At 36.4% G+C, this 17,023-nt stretch overlaps 1 protein-coding gene across 4 annotated transcripts in view; it reads left to right on the plus strand.

Annotated features, from left to right (window-relative positions):
• Clns1a (chloride nucleotide-sensitive channel 1A) overlaps positions 1-17,023 on the plus strand; it is a 37,117-nt gene that overhangs the window by 11,234 nt on the left and 8,860 nt on the right. The window contains exons 3-7 of one of the 4 annotated variants that reach the window (XM_015477374.2): positions 4,154-4,255; positions 4,847-4,954; positions 6,058-6,231; positions 11,345-11,434; positions 13,510-14,195. In XM_015477374.2, the coding sequence (XP_015332860.1) occupies positions 4,154-4,255; positions 4,847-4,954; positions 6,058-6,231; positions 11,345-11,412 (452 nt within the window). In that variant the 3' untranslated portion in view covers positions 11,413-11,434; positions 13,510-14,195. Of the gene's footprint in view, positions 1-4,153; positions 4,256-4,846; positions 4,955-6,057; positions 6,232-11,344; positions 11,435-13,509; positions 14,196-17,023 lie in introns of those variants that run through there. The other 3 variants (XM_015477375.2, XM_048788002.1, XM_048788003.1) reach the window with 3 other exon arrangements.

Raw genomic sequence — 17,023 nt, forward strand, 5'->3', positions numbered from 1 at the left:
ATCTCCAGTATCAAAAACAAAAATGTATAGTGAAGTGGTTTTCTTCTAAGATAACAGGTTATTTTTCTTTAATAGAATATATAACAGAAAATCCCAAAGAGTTTGCCTCCTTAAGTATTGCTCCTTTAGGGTTTTCATATGCTTCCAGATATAATATGACCATTTATATTCAGTTGTGACACTCATTATTAATTTTTAGGGCTTTGGCAAGCCCTGTCTCATTAAGTGCTAAAGACTAATTCAATGCTCTGAAAATATATTTGTTATAAGATTTTAAATTCTTGCCATTAGGAAAGCTTCAAAGAGAGATTTAAAAAACTCTAGTGAAAGTTTAAAAAAGAGGATAAGGAAAAGTGAAAGGCTGTTGAACTTGAGGTGTAGGATAATTTCTTAGTGAGATGTTAGGCTCGGAAGTTCACTCACTAGGTAAATGCAACTTTTAGCTTTTTGTTACTGTAACAAGATACCTGAGGTAACCAACTTAATAAGGGAAAGGTTTGTTTTGGTTCACTTGGCCCTATTGCTTTGGGCCTGTAGTGGCACAATACATCATGGTAGGAGTACATGGTAGAATAGGCCTATTCACCTCATGGCAGCCAAAAAGCAAAAAAAGAATGTGGGGACTGGGGTCCCAGTATCTCCACTGAGGGCATAACCTAATTTCTTTCTACCAGTCCCCTTATCCTAAAGGTTCCACCAACTTCTAATAGCTTCATAGACTGGTAACCAAACCTTTACCGTGTGGGCCTTTTAATGACATTCAAGATTCAAACTGTAGTGTTAAGAGAATCATGTGTTGTGTTTAGTCACGCATAGAAATGCAAAGGCTTAGAGATATTCTTGTCAGGCAATTCCAGATGCTGATGTGTTAGTGCCGAGTGTAACTTAGTGACATAAATGTGTGCTTAGCATACATGAGACCCTAGGTTCAATCTCCAGCACCAAAAACAAAACAAATACCACTGTAAAATATCCCTAAATAGTGTTAGGCATTGGCATTGGGTACTTGTCAGTAAAAAGGCTAGAGAGTTAAGGTTCAGGCAAATACTGGCTAAAGAGATAAAGAATACTAAATAAGGAAATTCTGGGTGGTTAACTTGCTAGGCAAGTCGTTTTCTCTGAGCATCTGTTTCATCCAAAAAATTAAGAGGATTTTACTAGTCTTCAATTCTGAAACCTGGCTACATATTAGATATATCTGGGATCTTATTAAAAATGCAAATGCTTAGCTGGTTGTGGTGGAACATCCCAGCTACTCAGGAGGCTGAGGCAGGAGAATCTCAAGTTCCAGGCCAGCCTGAGCAACTTAGTGAGACCCTGCCTCAAAATACAAAGATAAAATGTGCTGCAATGTGGCTCAATGGTAGAGAGCTTGCCTAGCATGCACAGGGCCTTGAGTTTGATCCCTAATACCCACCTTTGCTCACACAAAGCAAATCTTTGAAGTTCTGAACTTCAAGAAATGGGACAATTCAGTAGGTTTTAGGTAGATATTTTAAACTCTGCTCTTTGGGAACCTGAGGCAGGAGGATCGTGAGTTCAAAGCCAGCCTCAGCAACTTTTCAAGGCCCTAAGCAACTCTGTGAGGCCCTGCCTCTAAAAAAATTTTTAAAAGGGACTGGAGATGTGGCTGTGTGGTTATATTGCCCTGGGTTCAATCCCTGGTACCAAAAAAAAAAAAAAAAAAAACCAAAAACTTGTGTTCTATGTGATTATTTGCTTGAAATTGTTGAGATTATGATTGATCCTTTCTTAGAAAAATATGTGAAGACTTTTCCAGCTTTCTAGAAAGTAGTTTCTCCTGTGACACAAAATCTCCTTTAAAATGACTATCAGCTCATTGTTAAGATTAGAGTATCTTTAAATAATCTATTTTTAAAATTCATTCCCATTGTTGAAAATTTATAAAGGTTTAGAGAGACATAGTTTGGATGCTACTGCAGTGACCTAGCATGAGATGGTAAGTGTTGGTGATGGATGTAATCTTTTTGGATTGTAAAAATGCTATACATTTTTATTTTTTGCCTTAAGGTAGATTCAAACTATAGTGTTAAAAAAATCATGAGGATATAATAGAATTAATAATATTAGTTATATCTGGGGAGATGAACTATAGGGGTAGGAACTTTTTCTTTTAATACATTTAGACTCTTCCATTTATTTTTATACAAGCATTTATTACTTTTATTATTTTTAAAAGCAATATTCAATTATAGAATAGTAATTACAGTGTGACACAATTTTATTTTTTAAAGTGTATTGAAAAAGTTTGGTAGTACTAAGTAACTTATTCTACTATTTAGAATTATTTAGAGTTCTCCAGTATTTTTATATTGTTCTACTTGTTTACAGAAGGTAGGGGTGTGGGTGGGTGTCTGTCCCCTCCCAATAGTGGGAATTGAACCAAGGGGTGCCCTACCATGGAGTTACACCCCCATCCACTTTTATTTTTTATTTCAAGAGTCTTTCTTAGTTGCGTAGGGCTGGCATGGAACTCAGAATCCTACTGCCTCAGAACCCCACAATGGCTAGGATTATAGGCATGTGCCATTGCCCAGCTAGGAGACATGTATATTATATTTAACAATATAATAACATTAGAAACAGAAAATCTGTCACTTCAAACTACTAATACTGGCCATTTGGGTTTTTTTTCCTTATTGCTTATTTGTATGTTTTTCACTAATCTATAATAAACTTACATGACATAAAGGGTTTAGTGGATAGTGCCCCTATAATTGACCTTTGCAAATAGAATTGCTATATTAAGATTATACTTTGGGGGCTGGGGATATGGTTCGGTGTTAAGAGTGCTTGCCTGGCATGCATGAGGCCATAGGTTTGATGCCCAGCTCTACAAAAAAAAAAAAAAAAAAAGGAGGGGAGGAGGAGTACCTTTCTACCTCATCTTCATCCACATGGAAAATTAACATTTTCTTAAAATGGTAACTTTGTTATAGCAAAACTTATATTTTTAAGAGTACTAATTTGGAATGTGTTTTAATGTTTTGGGGGCCTACTTAAATATTTTGGTGACCTATATTTTTTTATTATGAAAAAATTCAAACATTGAGAAGTACAGAGAATAATAAACATTTTTCTGTTATTCAATATCCAGCATAAATTTTAACGTTTTCATAATTACTAGACTTTTAAAAATTATTTTGTCAGTACTTTCAAACCCTTTTTGTCTGACTTCCCATTTGATCCCCTACTCTCTAAATTGAGAGTCAAACAGTATCATGAGGTTTATGTGTTCTTCCTATCTATGCTTTTAACTTTTACTGAAATGTATATGCCCATAAGCAATATAAGGGTTTTGTGTGGTGTTTTAACATTTTAATGTAATTGATGTTATACATTCTGCAGCTAGCTTTTTCATTCAGTTTTATTTTTTAACAGTTGTCTATAAAATATGATTAGGTTACAATGCATCCGTTTCCTTTTCTTGAATATTCAGTTTATTTTTTATATTTTCATTAGTACATGCTTAAATGTGTAACGTGGTTGTAGCAATTTCCACTTGCACCAGCACTTACTCCTTTCTCTCAACATTTGTCTCTATACCCCCACCCCCCACCCCATGAAACTCAGGGCCTCCCAAATGCTGAACAAGTGCTCTGTGACTAAGCTAAGTCAGTTCTCTTTGAACAGTTTTGGGGAGGTTTTTTGTTGTTGTCTTCAGACTGTTTAATTTATCTGTTGGGTCAGTTAACTTCCATGGGCTTTAGTTTTCTCATCTGTGAATTATTAGTTGTCAATCACATCAGTGGATACACACTGCTTCTGAACCCTTTGCTTTAACGTGAAAAGTAATAAAACAAATGATAGTGGAATCACTGTGGCTCTGTGGGAACCCTGAAATCCTTAGGAATCAGTGAAGCACAATGTGACTAACCAGAGACTATCCAGAGTCTCACCACCACCAGTGCTAGGGATTTGTCACAGGGCCTTGAACATGATAAGCAAGTGCTGTAGCACTGAGCTACACCCCTAGAACTTTTTTTAGCTCTAAAATAACTGTAAGAAAAAATTAAATTGTAGTTTTTCAGATGTATCAAAAAGTATCTCTTAGGAAATTCTTCTAGCTTTTTTTTTTTCAAAAAGTCAAATGAGTAATATCATTAAAAAGTTATTTTTATTATCTTTCTAGAAGAATCAAAAGAATCTCTTGCTGATGAAGAGGAGGAAGACAGTGATGATGATGTTGAACCTATTACTGAATTTAGATTTGTGCCTAGTGATAAATCAGCATGTGAGTGTTCTATAGCATTTATCTTTTCTCTTTATGTACCAAGCATTCCCCCATTGATGCACCATTACCTCCATTCTGGTTTTTCTTTATTTTAGCATCTATAATATCATTGAAGATGACGTACTATTAATATCAGGGTTGTGAGTGTGGTATACACTATGTTACCTGGTGTATTTTGTGAGTGGAGGACTCTGTTTAGTTTTACTGATTTATGCTACTGTGAATCTCATCTGTTGGGTAGTAGAGTAGTCACAGCATTTCCAGAGTGAGAGATCATTGGAAAGTGCCCCATCAACTGAGAGGATTTATCCTGATCAATCTGACCAAGGACTCCGATCACTTTTTGCAGAAAATCCAACCACCCATTAAGAGATCTCAGTAATATCTTGAAATGAATTCTTAGTTTGTGATTTGTCTGCAACCTCAGGCACTTTTTGAAGGATCAGCCCTACTTGGAATTTCAAAATTGTAAATACTGTTATCCTAGTAAATCTCATCTACCTGTTAAATTTATTTGCACTGATGGTTATTTTATTATAAAATATTATTTTATTCCAAAAATATGAATTATAAATTAATGTCTTTGTTTAGTGGAAGTGATGTTCACTGCAATGTGTGAATGCCAGGCTTTGCATCCAGATCCTGAGGATGAAGACTCAGATGATTATGATGGAGAAGAATATGATGTGGAAGCACATGGTTAGTGAAATGTATTTTCAGGATTTGTTTTACTGTTTCATTTTGAGCACTTATTTGTATTCAGGGTAGGGGATTATAGTCCTTTATGTATCCAAGAAGCAGCCAGTAAAACAGTTATAAATAAAACTAACCCATACAGTGGCACACTTAATGCCTAAGCCCTATCAACAATTGAACTGGGAGAATATGGGAGCTTTCCAAGTTGGAGGGTAAAATGTTATTGGTGGGAGAACATGAATAAATAGAGATAAATAGAAGGAAAGAAAAGTGATGGATAGTCAGAAAAGGGTCTTAAACAGAAGTAGCTGCCCCAAGAGAACAGACCTGTCTCCATTCTTTGAGAAGCTGAGTCATCTCTGTCTTATTTAATGTATTTCTTCTAACAGCTTACTGTCAAAGTCAGTTTTTCCTTCCCAGACTATTCTTCATTTATCTAAAAATATTTTCCATTGCATTCCCAGACTAGAATTATATTCACTAACCTAGTAGAGTCTCATAGTTTGAGGCATGTGAATTCTCTTTGGTTTTTTTTGTTTTGTTTTTTTTTTCCCCCACTAATCTTCCAAACACTAATCTGGGTGTCCACAGCACTTTTCCTTCATACATCCTAGATTCTTGGCCTTACACTCATTTCTGAAATTTTCCTTCACATTATCTAAATATGTCTCATCCTTCTGAGATTTTTGAGTGGTTTTTATTTTTTATCCTTTTGGTATTTTCCAAAATTTCTGAAAAGCATGTATTTTAATCATAATAAAACCTTTAGTACAAATTAATATCAAACTGATTTACTCTCACCTGTAAAATTCCACCTGCGATAATATAGGACTCCTTGACCCTCTTTTTTCCTTGTATTCTCCGAACATGTCTTTCTCTGGGAATTGCTATTTACTGGTTTATTACCTCTAGGAATCCTTTCTCATGTTGGAGGGTAGGGACATTCTCTTTATATTTGTCTTCAACAGTGTCCACATTAGTGAATGTTGGAGGTGTTTCTCCGGAAATGTTTTTTTACTCTACCTCATCTTTAGCAAATGTATTAATTATTCATCTTGTTTTTTCTAATTGTTGTATAATGGCTTAAAAGTTTTCTGTTTGTTTAGAACAAGGGCAGGGGGATATTCCTACATTTTATACCTATGAAGAAGGATTATCCCATTTAACAGCAGAAGGGCAAGCTACACTGGAGAGATTAGAAGGAATGCTTTCTCAGTCTGTGAGCAGCCAGTATAACATGGCTGGGGTCCGGACGGAAGATTCAGTAAGAGATTATGAAGGTGAGTGTCCTTTCTCTTCAGTGTGAACAGATGGCTACCTGAGCAGTAAGGGAAGTTATGGAGAAACAGGTTATTTTGGAAACTAAGACAAATCTCAAAATTAACTACAGTAGGAAACAAATGTACAATTACCTAGAATGGGAATTCTTACAGGGTTTGTTTGCTTTTTTAGTGATTTCATACCCCTCAATTACAAAAATAGAAATTCTGTTTGTTTCTCCCCCCCACCCCCACCCCCAGTGCTGGGAATTAAACCTGGGGCCTTAATGCTAATGAAGCACTGTACCACTGAGACACATCCCCAGCCCCAAATATTTAAAAAATGCTCACAAACAATGAATAAATGGAAAAAGAAAGAAAAGAAAAATAAGTATATTCTGACTGATATATTTACTATTTTTTGTTGCAAATCTGTATTAGTTTGATTGAACTATCATAGTAAAGTACCATAGACTGAGTGGTATTAAAAATAAAAATGTATTGTCTCATAATTCTGGAGGCTAGAAGCCCAGGGTTGGTTGTCTGAGGACTGAGAGAAGGATCTATTCCAGTCCCTTTTCTTGGCCTATACATGGCTCTGTTTTCCCTATGGCTTCACATCCTCTGTCCATGTCTGTATCTAGGTTTTCCCCTTTTTCCACTAACTAATGTGTATGTATCACACACACATACCAGGGAAACATCCCTACATTTTACATCAAGCTGCTATTATATCTGCTGTGTTACCGAATAACATTACTATTTGATAGGGTAATCCTTCTTCACAGGCATAAAGTGGAGGGATGTCCTCCTGTATGTGTGTATGCATACACACTCTTATTTTTACACACACACACAAATATAGATAAATAGATGTGTAAACAGTGAAAGCTGGCATGTCCAAAATCAGCAAGGTAGGCTGGCAGACTGAACACCCAGGGAAGAATTGATTGATGTTGCATTTTGAGTCCAAAGGTGATCTGCTGACAGAATTTCTTCTGCTTAGGGTAAGAGCAGTCAGTTTTCTATTTGGCCTTCAATGGGCTGAATGAAGCCTACCATATTATGGAGGGAAATTGGTTCACTCAAAGTTCACTGATTTCAATGTAAATCTCATCTAAAAAGTACCTCCACACCAAAGACAGGAATGGGATCATCTTATGACCCAGTTATACTTCTCCTTGGTATTTATCCAGAAGAACTGAAGTCAGCATTACCTTAGTGATACATGCATATCTGCATTTATAGCAGTTCAATTCACAGTAGCCAAGTTAGGGACTCAGCCTACATGTCTGTCAACAGATGAATGGATAAAGAAAATTGGTACCTATACTCCATAAAGTTTTAGCCATAAAGAACACTGTTATGTTGTTTACAGGAAAATTGATACAACTGGAGAACATAATGCTAAGTGAAACAAGCCAGACTGAGAAAAGCAAGAGTTATATGTTTTCTTTCCCATGTGAAAACTAAGGAAAAAGGAGTCCTCATGAAAATAGAAGAGACACCAGTAAAATAATGGAAGGAGATTGGGAGTGGGAGGAAAGGAGGAAAAAGGGAGCTATGGGGAATGAAACAGGCTAAATTGTGCTGTGTGTGTATATGAAAATATCCAATGAATCCCACCGTTATATGTAATTATAATGTACCTATTAAAATTTAATTTTAAAAGGTCTAATAAAGCCAGGCGCGGTGTTACACGCCTGCAATCCCAGTGGCTCTGGAGGCTGAGGCAGGAAGGTTGTGTGTTCAAAGCCAGCCTCATCAAGAGGGAGGCGCTAAGCAATTCAGTGAGACCCTGTCTCTAAATAAAATATAAAATAGGGCTGGAGATATGGCTCAGTGGTTGAGTGCCTCTGAGTTCAATTCCCAGTACCAAAAAATAAATAAATACAATTTTAAAATTCATTAATAATAAGTTCATAAAAAAATTTAAAAGGAGGGCTGGGTTTGTGGCTTAGTGTGTAAGGCACTGGGTTTGATTCTCAGCACCACATATAAATAAATAAAGGTCCATCAACAACTAAAATATTTTTAAAGAAATTAAAAATACCTCCACAGTAATATGTAGAATAATATTTGACAAACTCTGGGCAAAACAGCCTGACCAAAATGACACATAAAATTAACCATCACACAGAAATAATACACTGGTTTATAAACACTTCTTGCATCTTTCTTGTATTTAGTAATGACTACAGAATATTTCTAAAGAGGCTTACCTTAGTTTTTCACTTATTCGTATGCTTAAGTTTCTCTCATAATGCATTAATCAGTACCTTTATCTCCATGCACATAGCATTTTGACCTGGGGTTCTTGAAGTTCTGGAATTTTTAAAAATTTATTTTTGAGACAGGGTCCCTCTGTCACCCAATCTCAATTTCATGGGCTCAAGTGATCCTCTCACCTCAGCCTCCCAGGTACCTGAGACTGTAAGAATAATTAGGATTGCATGTGTGTACCATCATGCCTGACTTATGGGATAGTTTAGTTTGGAAAAGTTTGGGGTTTGGGTTTCACTATTATTCCTTTTGTCCCCTGCTTTTTAAATTTTTGGTTTTTGTTTGAGATGGTGGTCTTACTATGTTTTCCAGGCTGATCTCATCTCCGGGCTCAAGTGATCTTCCCAAGTCATCCTACAAGTGTGTCACATTCCACCTGGTTCACCATATTAAGCCCCAGCTGGTGAACCTTTAATGTAGACTTTAAAAGGGTGAAATGACTTAGATGGTGTAGACATTGAAAAAAGACTTTTATTAATGAAGTTTTTGTTTTTTTAATTATAAAATTCCTTGATTAATATTTTATGTAGCAAATTATTTTAAGATCACAAAAAAACTGGATTAAAGTAAAATTTGAGGACTTTAATCCATATGCTTTATTAAATAAAACACACTGGAATTGCCTATCTGTAAAACTTCTTAATTTTACACCATTGCCCATCTTCTAAAGTTCTGAGTACTCACATCATTCTTGTTGTCACTTAAACATTTATAGTCTGCTAATGGTATTTCAGTGTTTTAGGTACTCAGTTTTGTAAAAGGCATTTATTCACTGAACCTGGTACGGTGAATACAATAGTGCTTGAGAAAGATGAGGTTATATCTTCATGTCATTGACTTTTTAGTGAACAGAAGAGTAAGTTAACAATATGTAGAGATACAGCCATGAGATACAGGAGATGCTTGGGAAGCTGTGAGTTCGTACGGGGTAGGCCCCTCACCAACTGGTATAGTTAAGTGATATCTAAGCTGTGATCTAAAAATGAAGAGAAGTGACCTAGGTGAAGGGAGATTGCACACAGTTTGAAGGAAGAGGCAGGTCAAGGGCTTTGTTGAATGGAAAGGTTCAAGAGGTCATTCATGCCAGTGTGGTGCAGACCTGTAATCCTAGCTGCTCAGGAGGCTGAGGCAGGAGAATTGTAAGCTCAAGGACAACCTGGGCAACGTAGTAAGATCCTGCCTCAATTTTTTCTTTTTAATATTTATTGTTTAGTTAGTTGGACACAATACATTTATTTATTTATTTTTATGTGGTGCTAGGGCCTCACATGTGCTAGGCAAGCGGCACACAACCCCAGACCCTGCCTCAAATTTTAAAGGAAAGCAGTGAGTGATACAACTCAGTGGTAAAGCTTAACTAGTGTGGTTGAGGCCCTGGGTTCAATTCCCCAGGTATGATTGATTGATATTTGTTTTTGTTTTGGTACTGGGGATTGAACCCTGGTGGGAGGCTGTACCACTGAGCTACATTACATCCCCAACCCTTTTTACTTTGAAATAGGATCTGGCTAAATTGCTGAGGCTGATCTCAAACTTGTGATGTCAGCCTCCTGAGTCACTGAGATTACAAGCATGTGCCACCAAACCTGGCAAAAAGGTTTTTTTTGAACATTACCTTTAGGTCAGTGAGAAGCCATTGAACAATTTGATTATAGTGTTTCAGATGGTGACTGTAACGCAATATGGAAAATTGGAGGGAGAGGAAATATACTTGAGGAAAGACAAGAAGCCTTTTTATTAAATTAGAGATGGTGGCCTAAATTAAGTGGAGGTAGTGAATATCAAGAGACTTGACATTTAAGAGATTTAGGAGGTAGAAACAATACAAATTAGAGAAATGGTAGGAGTTTCTGGTTTAGGCAGACAAGTGGTACCCCTTTAGCAAGACTAGAAAAGTGGAGAGATAGGACATTTGCATATCCAATGTGGTAGGATACCAAGGGGCTTTTGGAAGAAGTCTGTGATGGGCTGAAAGTGAAGGAGTGAATGGAAGCTAGGAAGTAAATAGAGTAGTTGTAGATAATCTATCCACAGGACTTTTTTTCTGTGTCACTTCTCACTTTTACTGCCACAGGGTAGTAAGCAAGCCGTTTATTCTGATTTGTCTTTTCTCCTTATGTTATAGGTTTTGTGAAAGTAGGACCACATACCTTAAAAAAAGGGGGGGAGGGCTAACAGTAAATAGCACAAATCTGTGAATAGTGAATAGTTGATATTTACTGCATCTGAAAGTTCCTACCTAGGGGGCTGGGGATGTGGCTCAAGCGGTAGCGCACTCGCCTGGCATGCGTGCGGCCCAAATTCGATCCTCAGCACCACATACAAACAAAGATGTTGTGTCCACTGAAAACTAAAAAATACATATTAAAAAAAATTTTTTTTTTAAATGAAAGTTCCTACCTAGGGCTGGGGCTGTAGCTCAGTGGTAGAACATTTACCTAGCATGCATGAGGCCCTGGGTTCAGTCCCCAGTACTGCAAAAAAGAAAGTTCCTGGGGCTGGGGATATAGCTCAGTTGGTAGAGTGCTTGCCTCACATGCACAAGGCCCTGGGTTCAATCCCCAGCACCACAAAAAATAATTTTTAAAAGTTCCTACCTCCAGCTCTTTGTTGAGTTTGAGTATTTACAAAGTAAATGTTAAATGTGTAAACTAATTTTAACTTGGCCTAAATTAATAGGTGTTGTTTTCCTTTCTCTGTTTCTGGATATTTTAGTTAAAGCGGGGGAGGGGCAACTCTTATCAACAGAGGGCACTAGCTTCCTTCTGGTTGAAATTATACATTGAATCTACCTATTTGAAGTACTCAGTAGAGTATGGCTCAGCAAAATTTTTTGTTTTGTTTTTTTCAGATGGCATGGAGGTAGATACCACACCAACAGTTGCTGGACAGTTTGAGGATGCGGATGTTGATCACTGAAAATGATTTATGCTGCTTAAAAGTGAGTAGTTTATTTTCTTCCTTGTCACTGAACATGAAAAGCATCTGAAATAATAAGTTTTTATATTCATAATTGAAGAGAGCTCTATAAAGTTCAGAAAAATGTTTCCCAATTCTGAAATTACTGAAAGTTACATGTATTTTTCCCTAAGAAATCAGGGTCTACAAACGTGGTGATGTTCAGTTTAACATCTATTACACACTTGCCACATGTATTTTAGTATTAAAAGCTGATTTACCAAACCATAACAAGTCCATGTAGAGTTATCCAAAAAGCCATAATTTCCTAAGTAATTTCTTACCTGCTTTTCACGGCTGATGAAAGAACTCTGCCAATTTTCTCTCCTGTGACACTTTCATGAGCTTTGCCTGAAGTTTGTCCCTATTTGTTATTTTGTTACTAGGAGAAATATATTGTCCTTTTCTTTTTTTTTTTTTTTTATAATATTTATTTATTTATTTTAAGTTTTCGGCGGACACAACATCTTTGTTTGTATGTGGTGCTGAGGATCGAACCCGAGCCGCACACATGCCAGACGAGCGCGTTACCGCTTTAGCCACATCCCCAGCCCCTATATTGTCCTTTTCCAGCTCAAGTAATTAAAGTATATGTTAGTAATAATTTAAGACCATGTAGCTAGTTCATACTATTCAAAGATAGGACTGATAACCTTAGTTAACTTTATACACTGCAAAATTTTCACATTGTTAAATTGTTGTCCTCTCCTCCCTGTAACAGCATTGTCTTCTCGAATTATCTTCCAGATCCTTTTATTGAAGCATATGTTAGTAACATGGCAAGATTTATAATAATTTTGTTTTCTTCTGGTATAAATTTTAGCTCTGGCTTTTCTGAAGTTAAAATTTTAATTTCCTGTACCCTTGTTCCATTTAATATCAGAGACCAGCCTTTTAAAATTCCAGACAGACCTTCCAAATTATTGCCACTGTGGATTTAACATTGCTTCTCATACTAACCATGAATTGTGATATTAGATCTCTGCTTTCTTCTCAGATCCTACCAGTAGAACTATCAAAAAATAACATCATAGAGTTCTGTGATTTATATCTCTTCCCATAAATACTTAGTTCTTATTTTCACATTTACTTCTATCAGTGGTAGCCAGATAGTCTAAAATTAGCAGCGTCTCCTCTGCACAGCCATGTGTGTGCACACCGCTGGTGTTCTGTGAGTGTTGGCTCTCATCCCTCACTTCTAGATGTAACTTCACTCTTCTTCATGGGAAACCTTTTAGTACCAACCTCAATCACCTTTCCTGATCAAATTCTTTATAGCACATTGTTTTTTTTGTTTTGTTTTTTTCAGTTCAGAGATAGTTGTTTAATAACAGTTTTATTGAGACTGGATAAATAGAATTTGGGGTCTTCTGATTTTTCATGTATTTTCCCTGAAGAATAGACTGTTCAGAGAACATTGACCACTCTGTTAATAATGATTATGAGAAACTCATTTGATGTGTCGCTAGTGGTTATTCAAATGAGATGTTACTGCAATCCCTGGCAAACATTCTTAGGATTCTTTGTAATGGTGAAATAACCATAAAATAGCCACAAATTTTCTAATGAGCTGATGATTTGTTTTCTGTTAATTTCATGTTCTTTGCTCAAAGGCAAAGAGATATTTTATTCATAGTTTATTCAGGCTTTCCATCTGGGTAATTGACCCGAATTCCAAACAATATCTATAAATTTGTAATCATTTAAAATTGTATGTGCCTTTAAAGAATAAACAAGGTATAATTAGAGTGTTTATGTGACCATTAATGATTTATAGATAATTGAACTGGGATCTCTCAATACCTGAAAAGGAGTGAAGGGGAAGGCAAATGAATGGTGGAATCACAATTCTACCATGGACTGGCTGGCTGTTTGCCTTGGACAAGGCATATACCTTATCTAATCCTCAACGTCCTCATCTATAAAGTGGGGTGGTAACTACGTGGCCAGGTTATCGCAAAGACTGAGACATAATATATCTAAATCCCTTGGCACTCTTCACAAGGCATTCAGTAAATAAAGCTGTATTATAAACATTATAAACCTTTTGTTTTTCAGGTTCTGCTTATAACTAGGAGAGAACCTGGTGCCTCTTCCACTTTGGAGCGGGGTTGATGAAAGTCTTTCCTTCTCCAAAACTCTTAAACTAGTTCTTTCTCAAGACAGACTATACTGAGACAGCAAGTTGTCACCAGCAGAAGGAACTACGAACTTTATTAACAAAGGTGAAATAATTCATCCAAGGGGGTACTTGTAGTTTATCATTTACCCCAAAACTTTGTGTTAGGTACCCTATGAGTAAGCCTATAATTCCTGCCTTTGCTGTATGAATCATCTGTATGGTAGCAGGCCTGTGGTAAACATGCTCAGGAGCTTGGAGTGTGGGAAGAAAAGGCAAATATCTCAGAGGGATCAGCCTTTGTTATTCTCCACAGAGTCAAGAGTCTTTTACTGATTTGGGGGCCAAATTAATTAATTCAGGCCTCTGTAGTAGCCTCTTGGGAAATATCCTAGCTACAGATCCTGCCACTGACAAGAGTGTTTCTAGCTACCTTCTGCTCCTTCTGCCCTCTTTTACCAGTCTACCCTGTATAGCCTCTTAGGTTAATATCATTTAGTTTCCACCCTCTTAGGTTAGTTTTCTGTAACAGAACAGTGATCTGAAATGAAAGTCCCCCAAGTACTTCTAATGATAATTGTTTTGTCTTTGTAATAACATAACAAATAAATCTACATTTTCTATATCACTGTTCTCGTTTTTGACTAATTCTATTAGTGAGGTTTTTTGTTTTTTTAAGTAATGCTGGCAAAATATCATACTATCGGTGTAGTGGTAGATCTCAGTAATGAGTACTTGCCTCACATGCAAGAGGCCCTGGTTTCCATCCCCAGCATCACAAAAAAAAAAAAAACAATAAAATGAGAGAGAGAGTCTTAAAGAATTTCTGCTGCTTTTCTTTGGATCAGGAATAATTTCTTACATTTTTTTAAACTTTCACATGTTAGCTTTTCTGAGTATTTATAAGGCTGATTTGTAGTTCCAGATTTATACCTGGACTTCAGATAACTTGTAGGTTAAATAAGCTGTTCAGAGTCAGCCAGTTGGCTGATTAGTGACTAAAGTCTATTTTGATGTCCTCCGCCCAGTGTTCTCATCAGCACTTTCACGTGGTTTCCCTCACCCGTCAATTAAAGTAATTTTCCTTTTTTTAAAACTAGATTCACAAAGTCTTAATCGTTTTAATTGGCAAGTAAAAGAGCCACTTAGAAATGGAAACTAAAATTTTCTAAGACCTCCTGTGTATCAGCCACCATCCTGGGTTCTTTGCATATATTATGTGTTCTGATATACCGGACTACCTTATGAGTATAGATGCCTTTATTATCCCTTTGTATGTGTGGTACAGGGGTACTTTACCACTGAACCACATCCCCAGCCCTTTTGTATATTTTATTTAAAGACAGGGTCTTCCTGAATTGCTTAGGGCTTCGCTAAGTTGCTGTGGCTGGCTTTGAACTTGCAATCCTCTTGCTTCAGCCTTCCCAGGACTAGGATTATAGGCATGTGCCACCATGTCCAGCATATTTATACTTCTCAAATAATCTTATTTAAAGCCTTGTGAGTTACATATTTTGAGATGGTATTAGGGTCTTTCTCAGTATTGGTGAAGGTGAGAGTTTATGCACTAATGATTATGGTGTATAGTCCTTTACTTTTAGAAAACAGGTGTGATTAGTGAAGATTCAGAGATAATAAATATTTAAAACTAGATTGTCTATGGAATTTTTAAAATTATAAATGGACCTTTATTTTATTTATTTATATGTGGTGCTGAGAATCAAACCCAGTGCCTCACACATGCTAGGGAAGCGCTCTGCCACTGAGCCAAAACCCCAGCCCCTTATCTATAGAATTTTGATCCACTTACTGCTGTATAGCTTATACTCATGTAAATCCTATTTTTAAAGTATTTCTAGAATAGAATTATTGCCATCACATTATGGAGGAGATGGAACATATTTACACTAATATATTCATTCTCTTCATATATACAGAAATAAAACCAGTATGTAAGTATTTATAAGGCTGAATTGGGGACTTCCTAATTTCAAATGAGAAGTCAGAAAAACTTAAATTGAAGAATTGAACTTGGTTAGAATATTTTAATCTTAATTTTTAAAGATAAAAATAATAAAAATATGTATGACTTGGGGGTAAGACTAATATACAGTATATACAGACATTTGTTCTGTTTGTATGTACTAGGGATTGAACCCAGGGGTGCTCTACCATTGAGCCACATCCTCAGTCCTTTATGTATTTTATTTTGAGACAGTGTCTCATTTAGTTACTGAGGCTGCCTCAAACTTGTGATCCTCCTTAGCCTTCCAAGTCACTGGAATTACAGATGTGCCACTATGTCTGGCTAGGATTTGGGGGGGAGTGGATTTTTTGGAGATTATATGAATCACTAATGCATACTAAGCACTTAGGACAACAGTGCCTAAAAAATAGCTCACTAAATGTTAATTATTACCAATAAGAAAAACTGTAACATTCATCCACCACTTAGAATGTATTTGAGAAACCTGAAATTTAAAATTCCATTGAGCAATTAAAATAGATGTCATGAAATCCATGCAATTATTCATAGAACCTTCAGGCAAGTCTCCTGCTTTATAAACAGATCTAATGAGTTTATGGTTTATAAGCATTGGACAAGCTAATAAAGGCAACTGGAGTGGTTGCATCAGGCTTATTAAGAGCAGCAATAAATAGCTCAAAGCATTATGAAGAAAGCAAAGATAATTCCCATTGAACTTCAAATAGTAAACATTTTGAATATGAAGATAGTGCAGTAATTTTCATGAAATTACAATCTTGTGTCAACCCAAATTTTGGCTATTAATCCAAATACTAGCTAATTAAGGAGAAAATAAATATTAGAAAGCTATGTTCTAGCTTACAAAATAGACAAGAAAGCTAAAATAAATAAGGCTCATAAAAAGGGTTAGGGCCTAGGAGTGGTTACATAAGATGTTTTAATTCCCCTGCTGCTATCAGACTGATTTCTTTATTGTCTCTATGTCTTTGAGTCAGTACACTCAAGATTCAAAGTTCTGGATGGCACTTTGTGCCTTAGTTGCAAGGGACAGATGGAGTATCTGGCCACTTTAAGCTTTTAAAACAAATGACACTTCCCTGTCCAGATTCTCACAGTGGTAGATTACCCCAAACCGGGAAGATGCTTAGATGCTGGCTTGTAAAACATGTACAGCTGCTTACAGACAGCAACCTCAAATCCTTAAACACACACACATACACAGCAAATTCTGGTTGTGTTCTATTGCATGAGTGCAAATAAGCAGACTATTGCATTTAATCAAGTTGTGGTTAAGTCGTGGGTAGGTGAAGAGATGAGAAAGGGATTTACAGGTACAGGTATGTGCAAGCATGTTTGTGAGGATTGCCCAAGTAAATGATTGCTTAAGTAGAAGACAGTACTTGAGAGGGATAAGAAATGTGAAAAGTTATCAGTGGGCAAAAGTTCCCTATGGTAGTCAGGGGATC

Source organism: Marmota marmota, unplaced genomic scaffold, assembly GCF_001458135.2.
Source record: "Marmota marmota marmota unplaced genomic scaffold, marMar, whole genome shotgun sequence".
Taxonomy (NCBI): domain Eukaryota; kingdom Metazoa; phylum Chordata; class Mammalia; order Rodentia; family Sciuridae; genus Marmota; species Marmota marmota.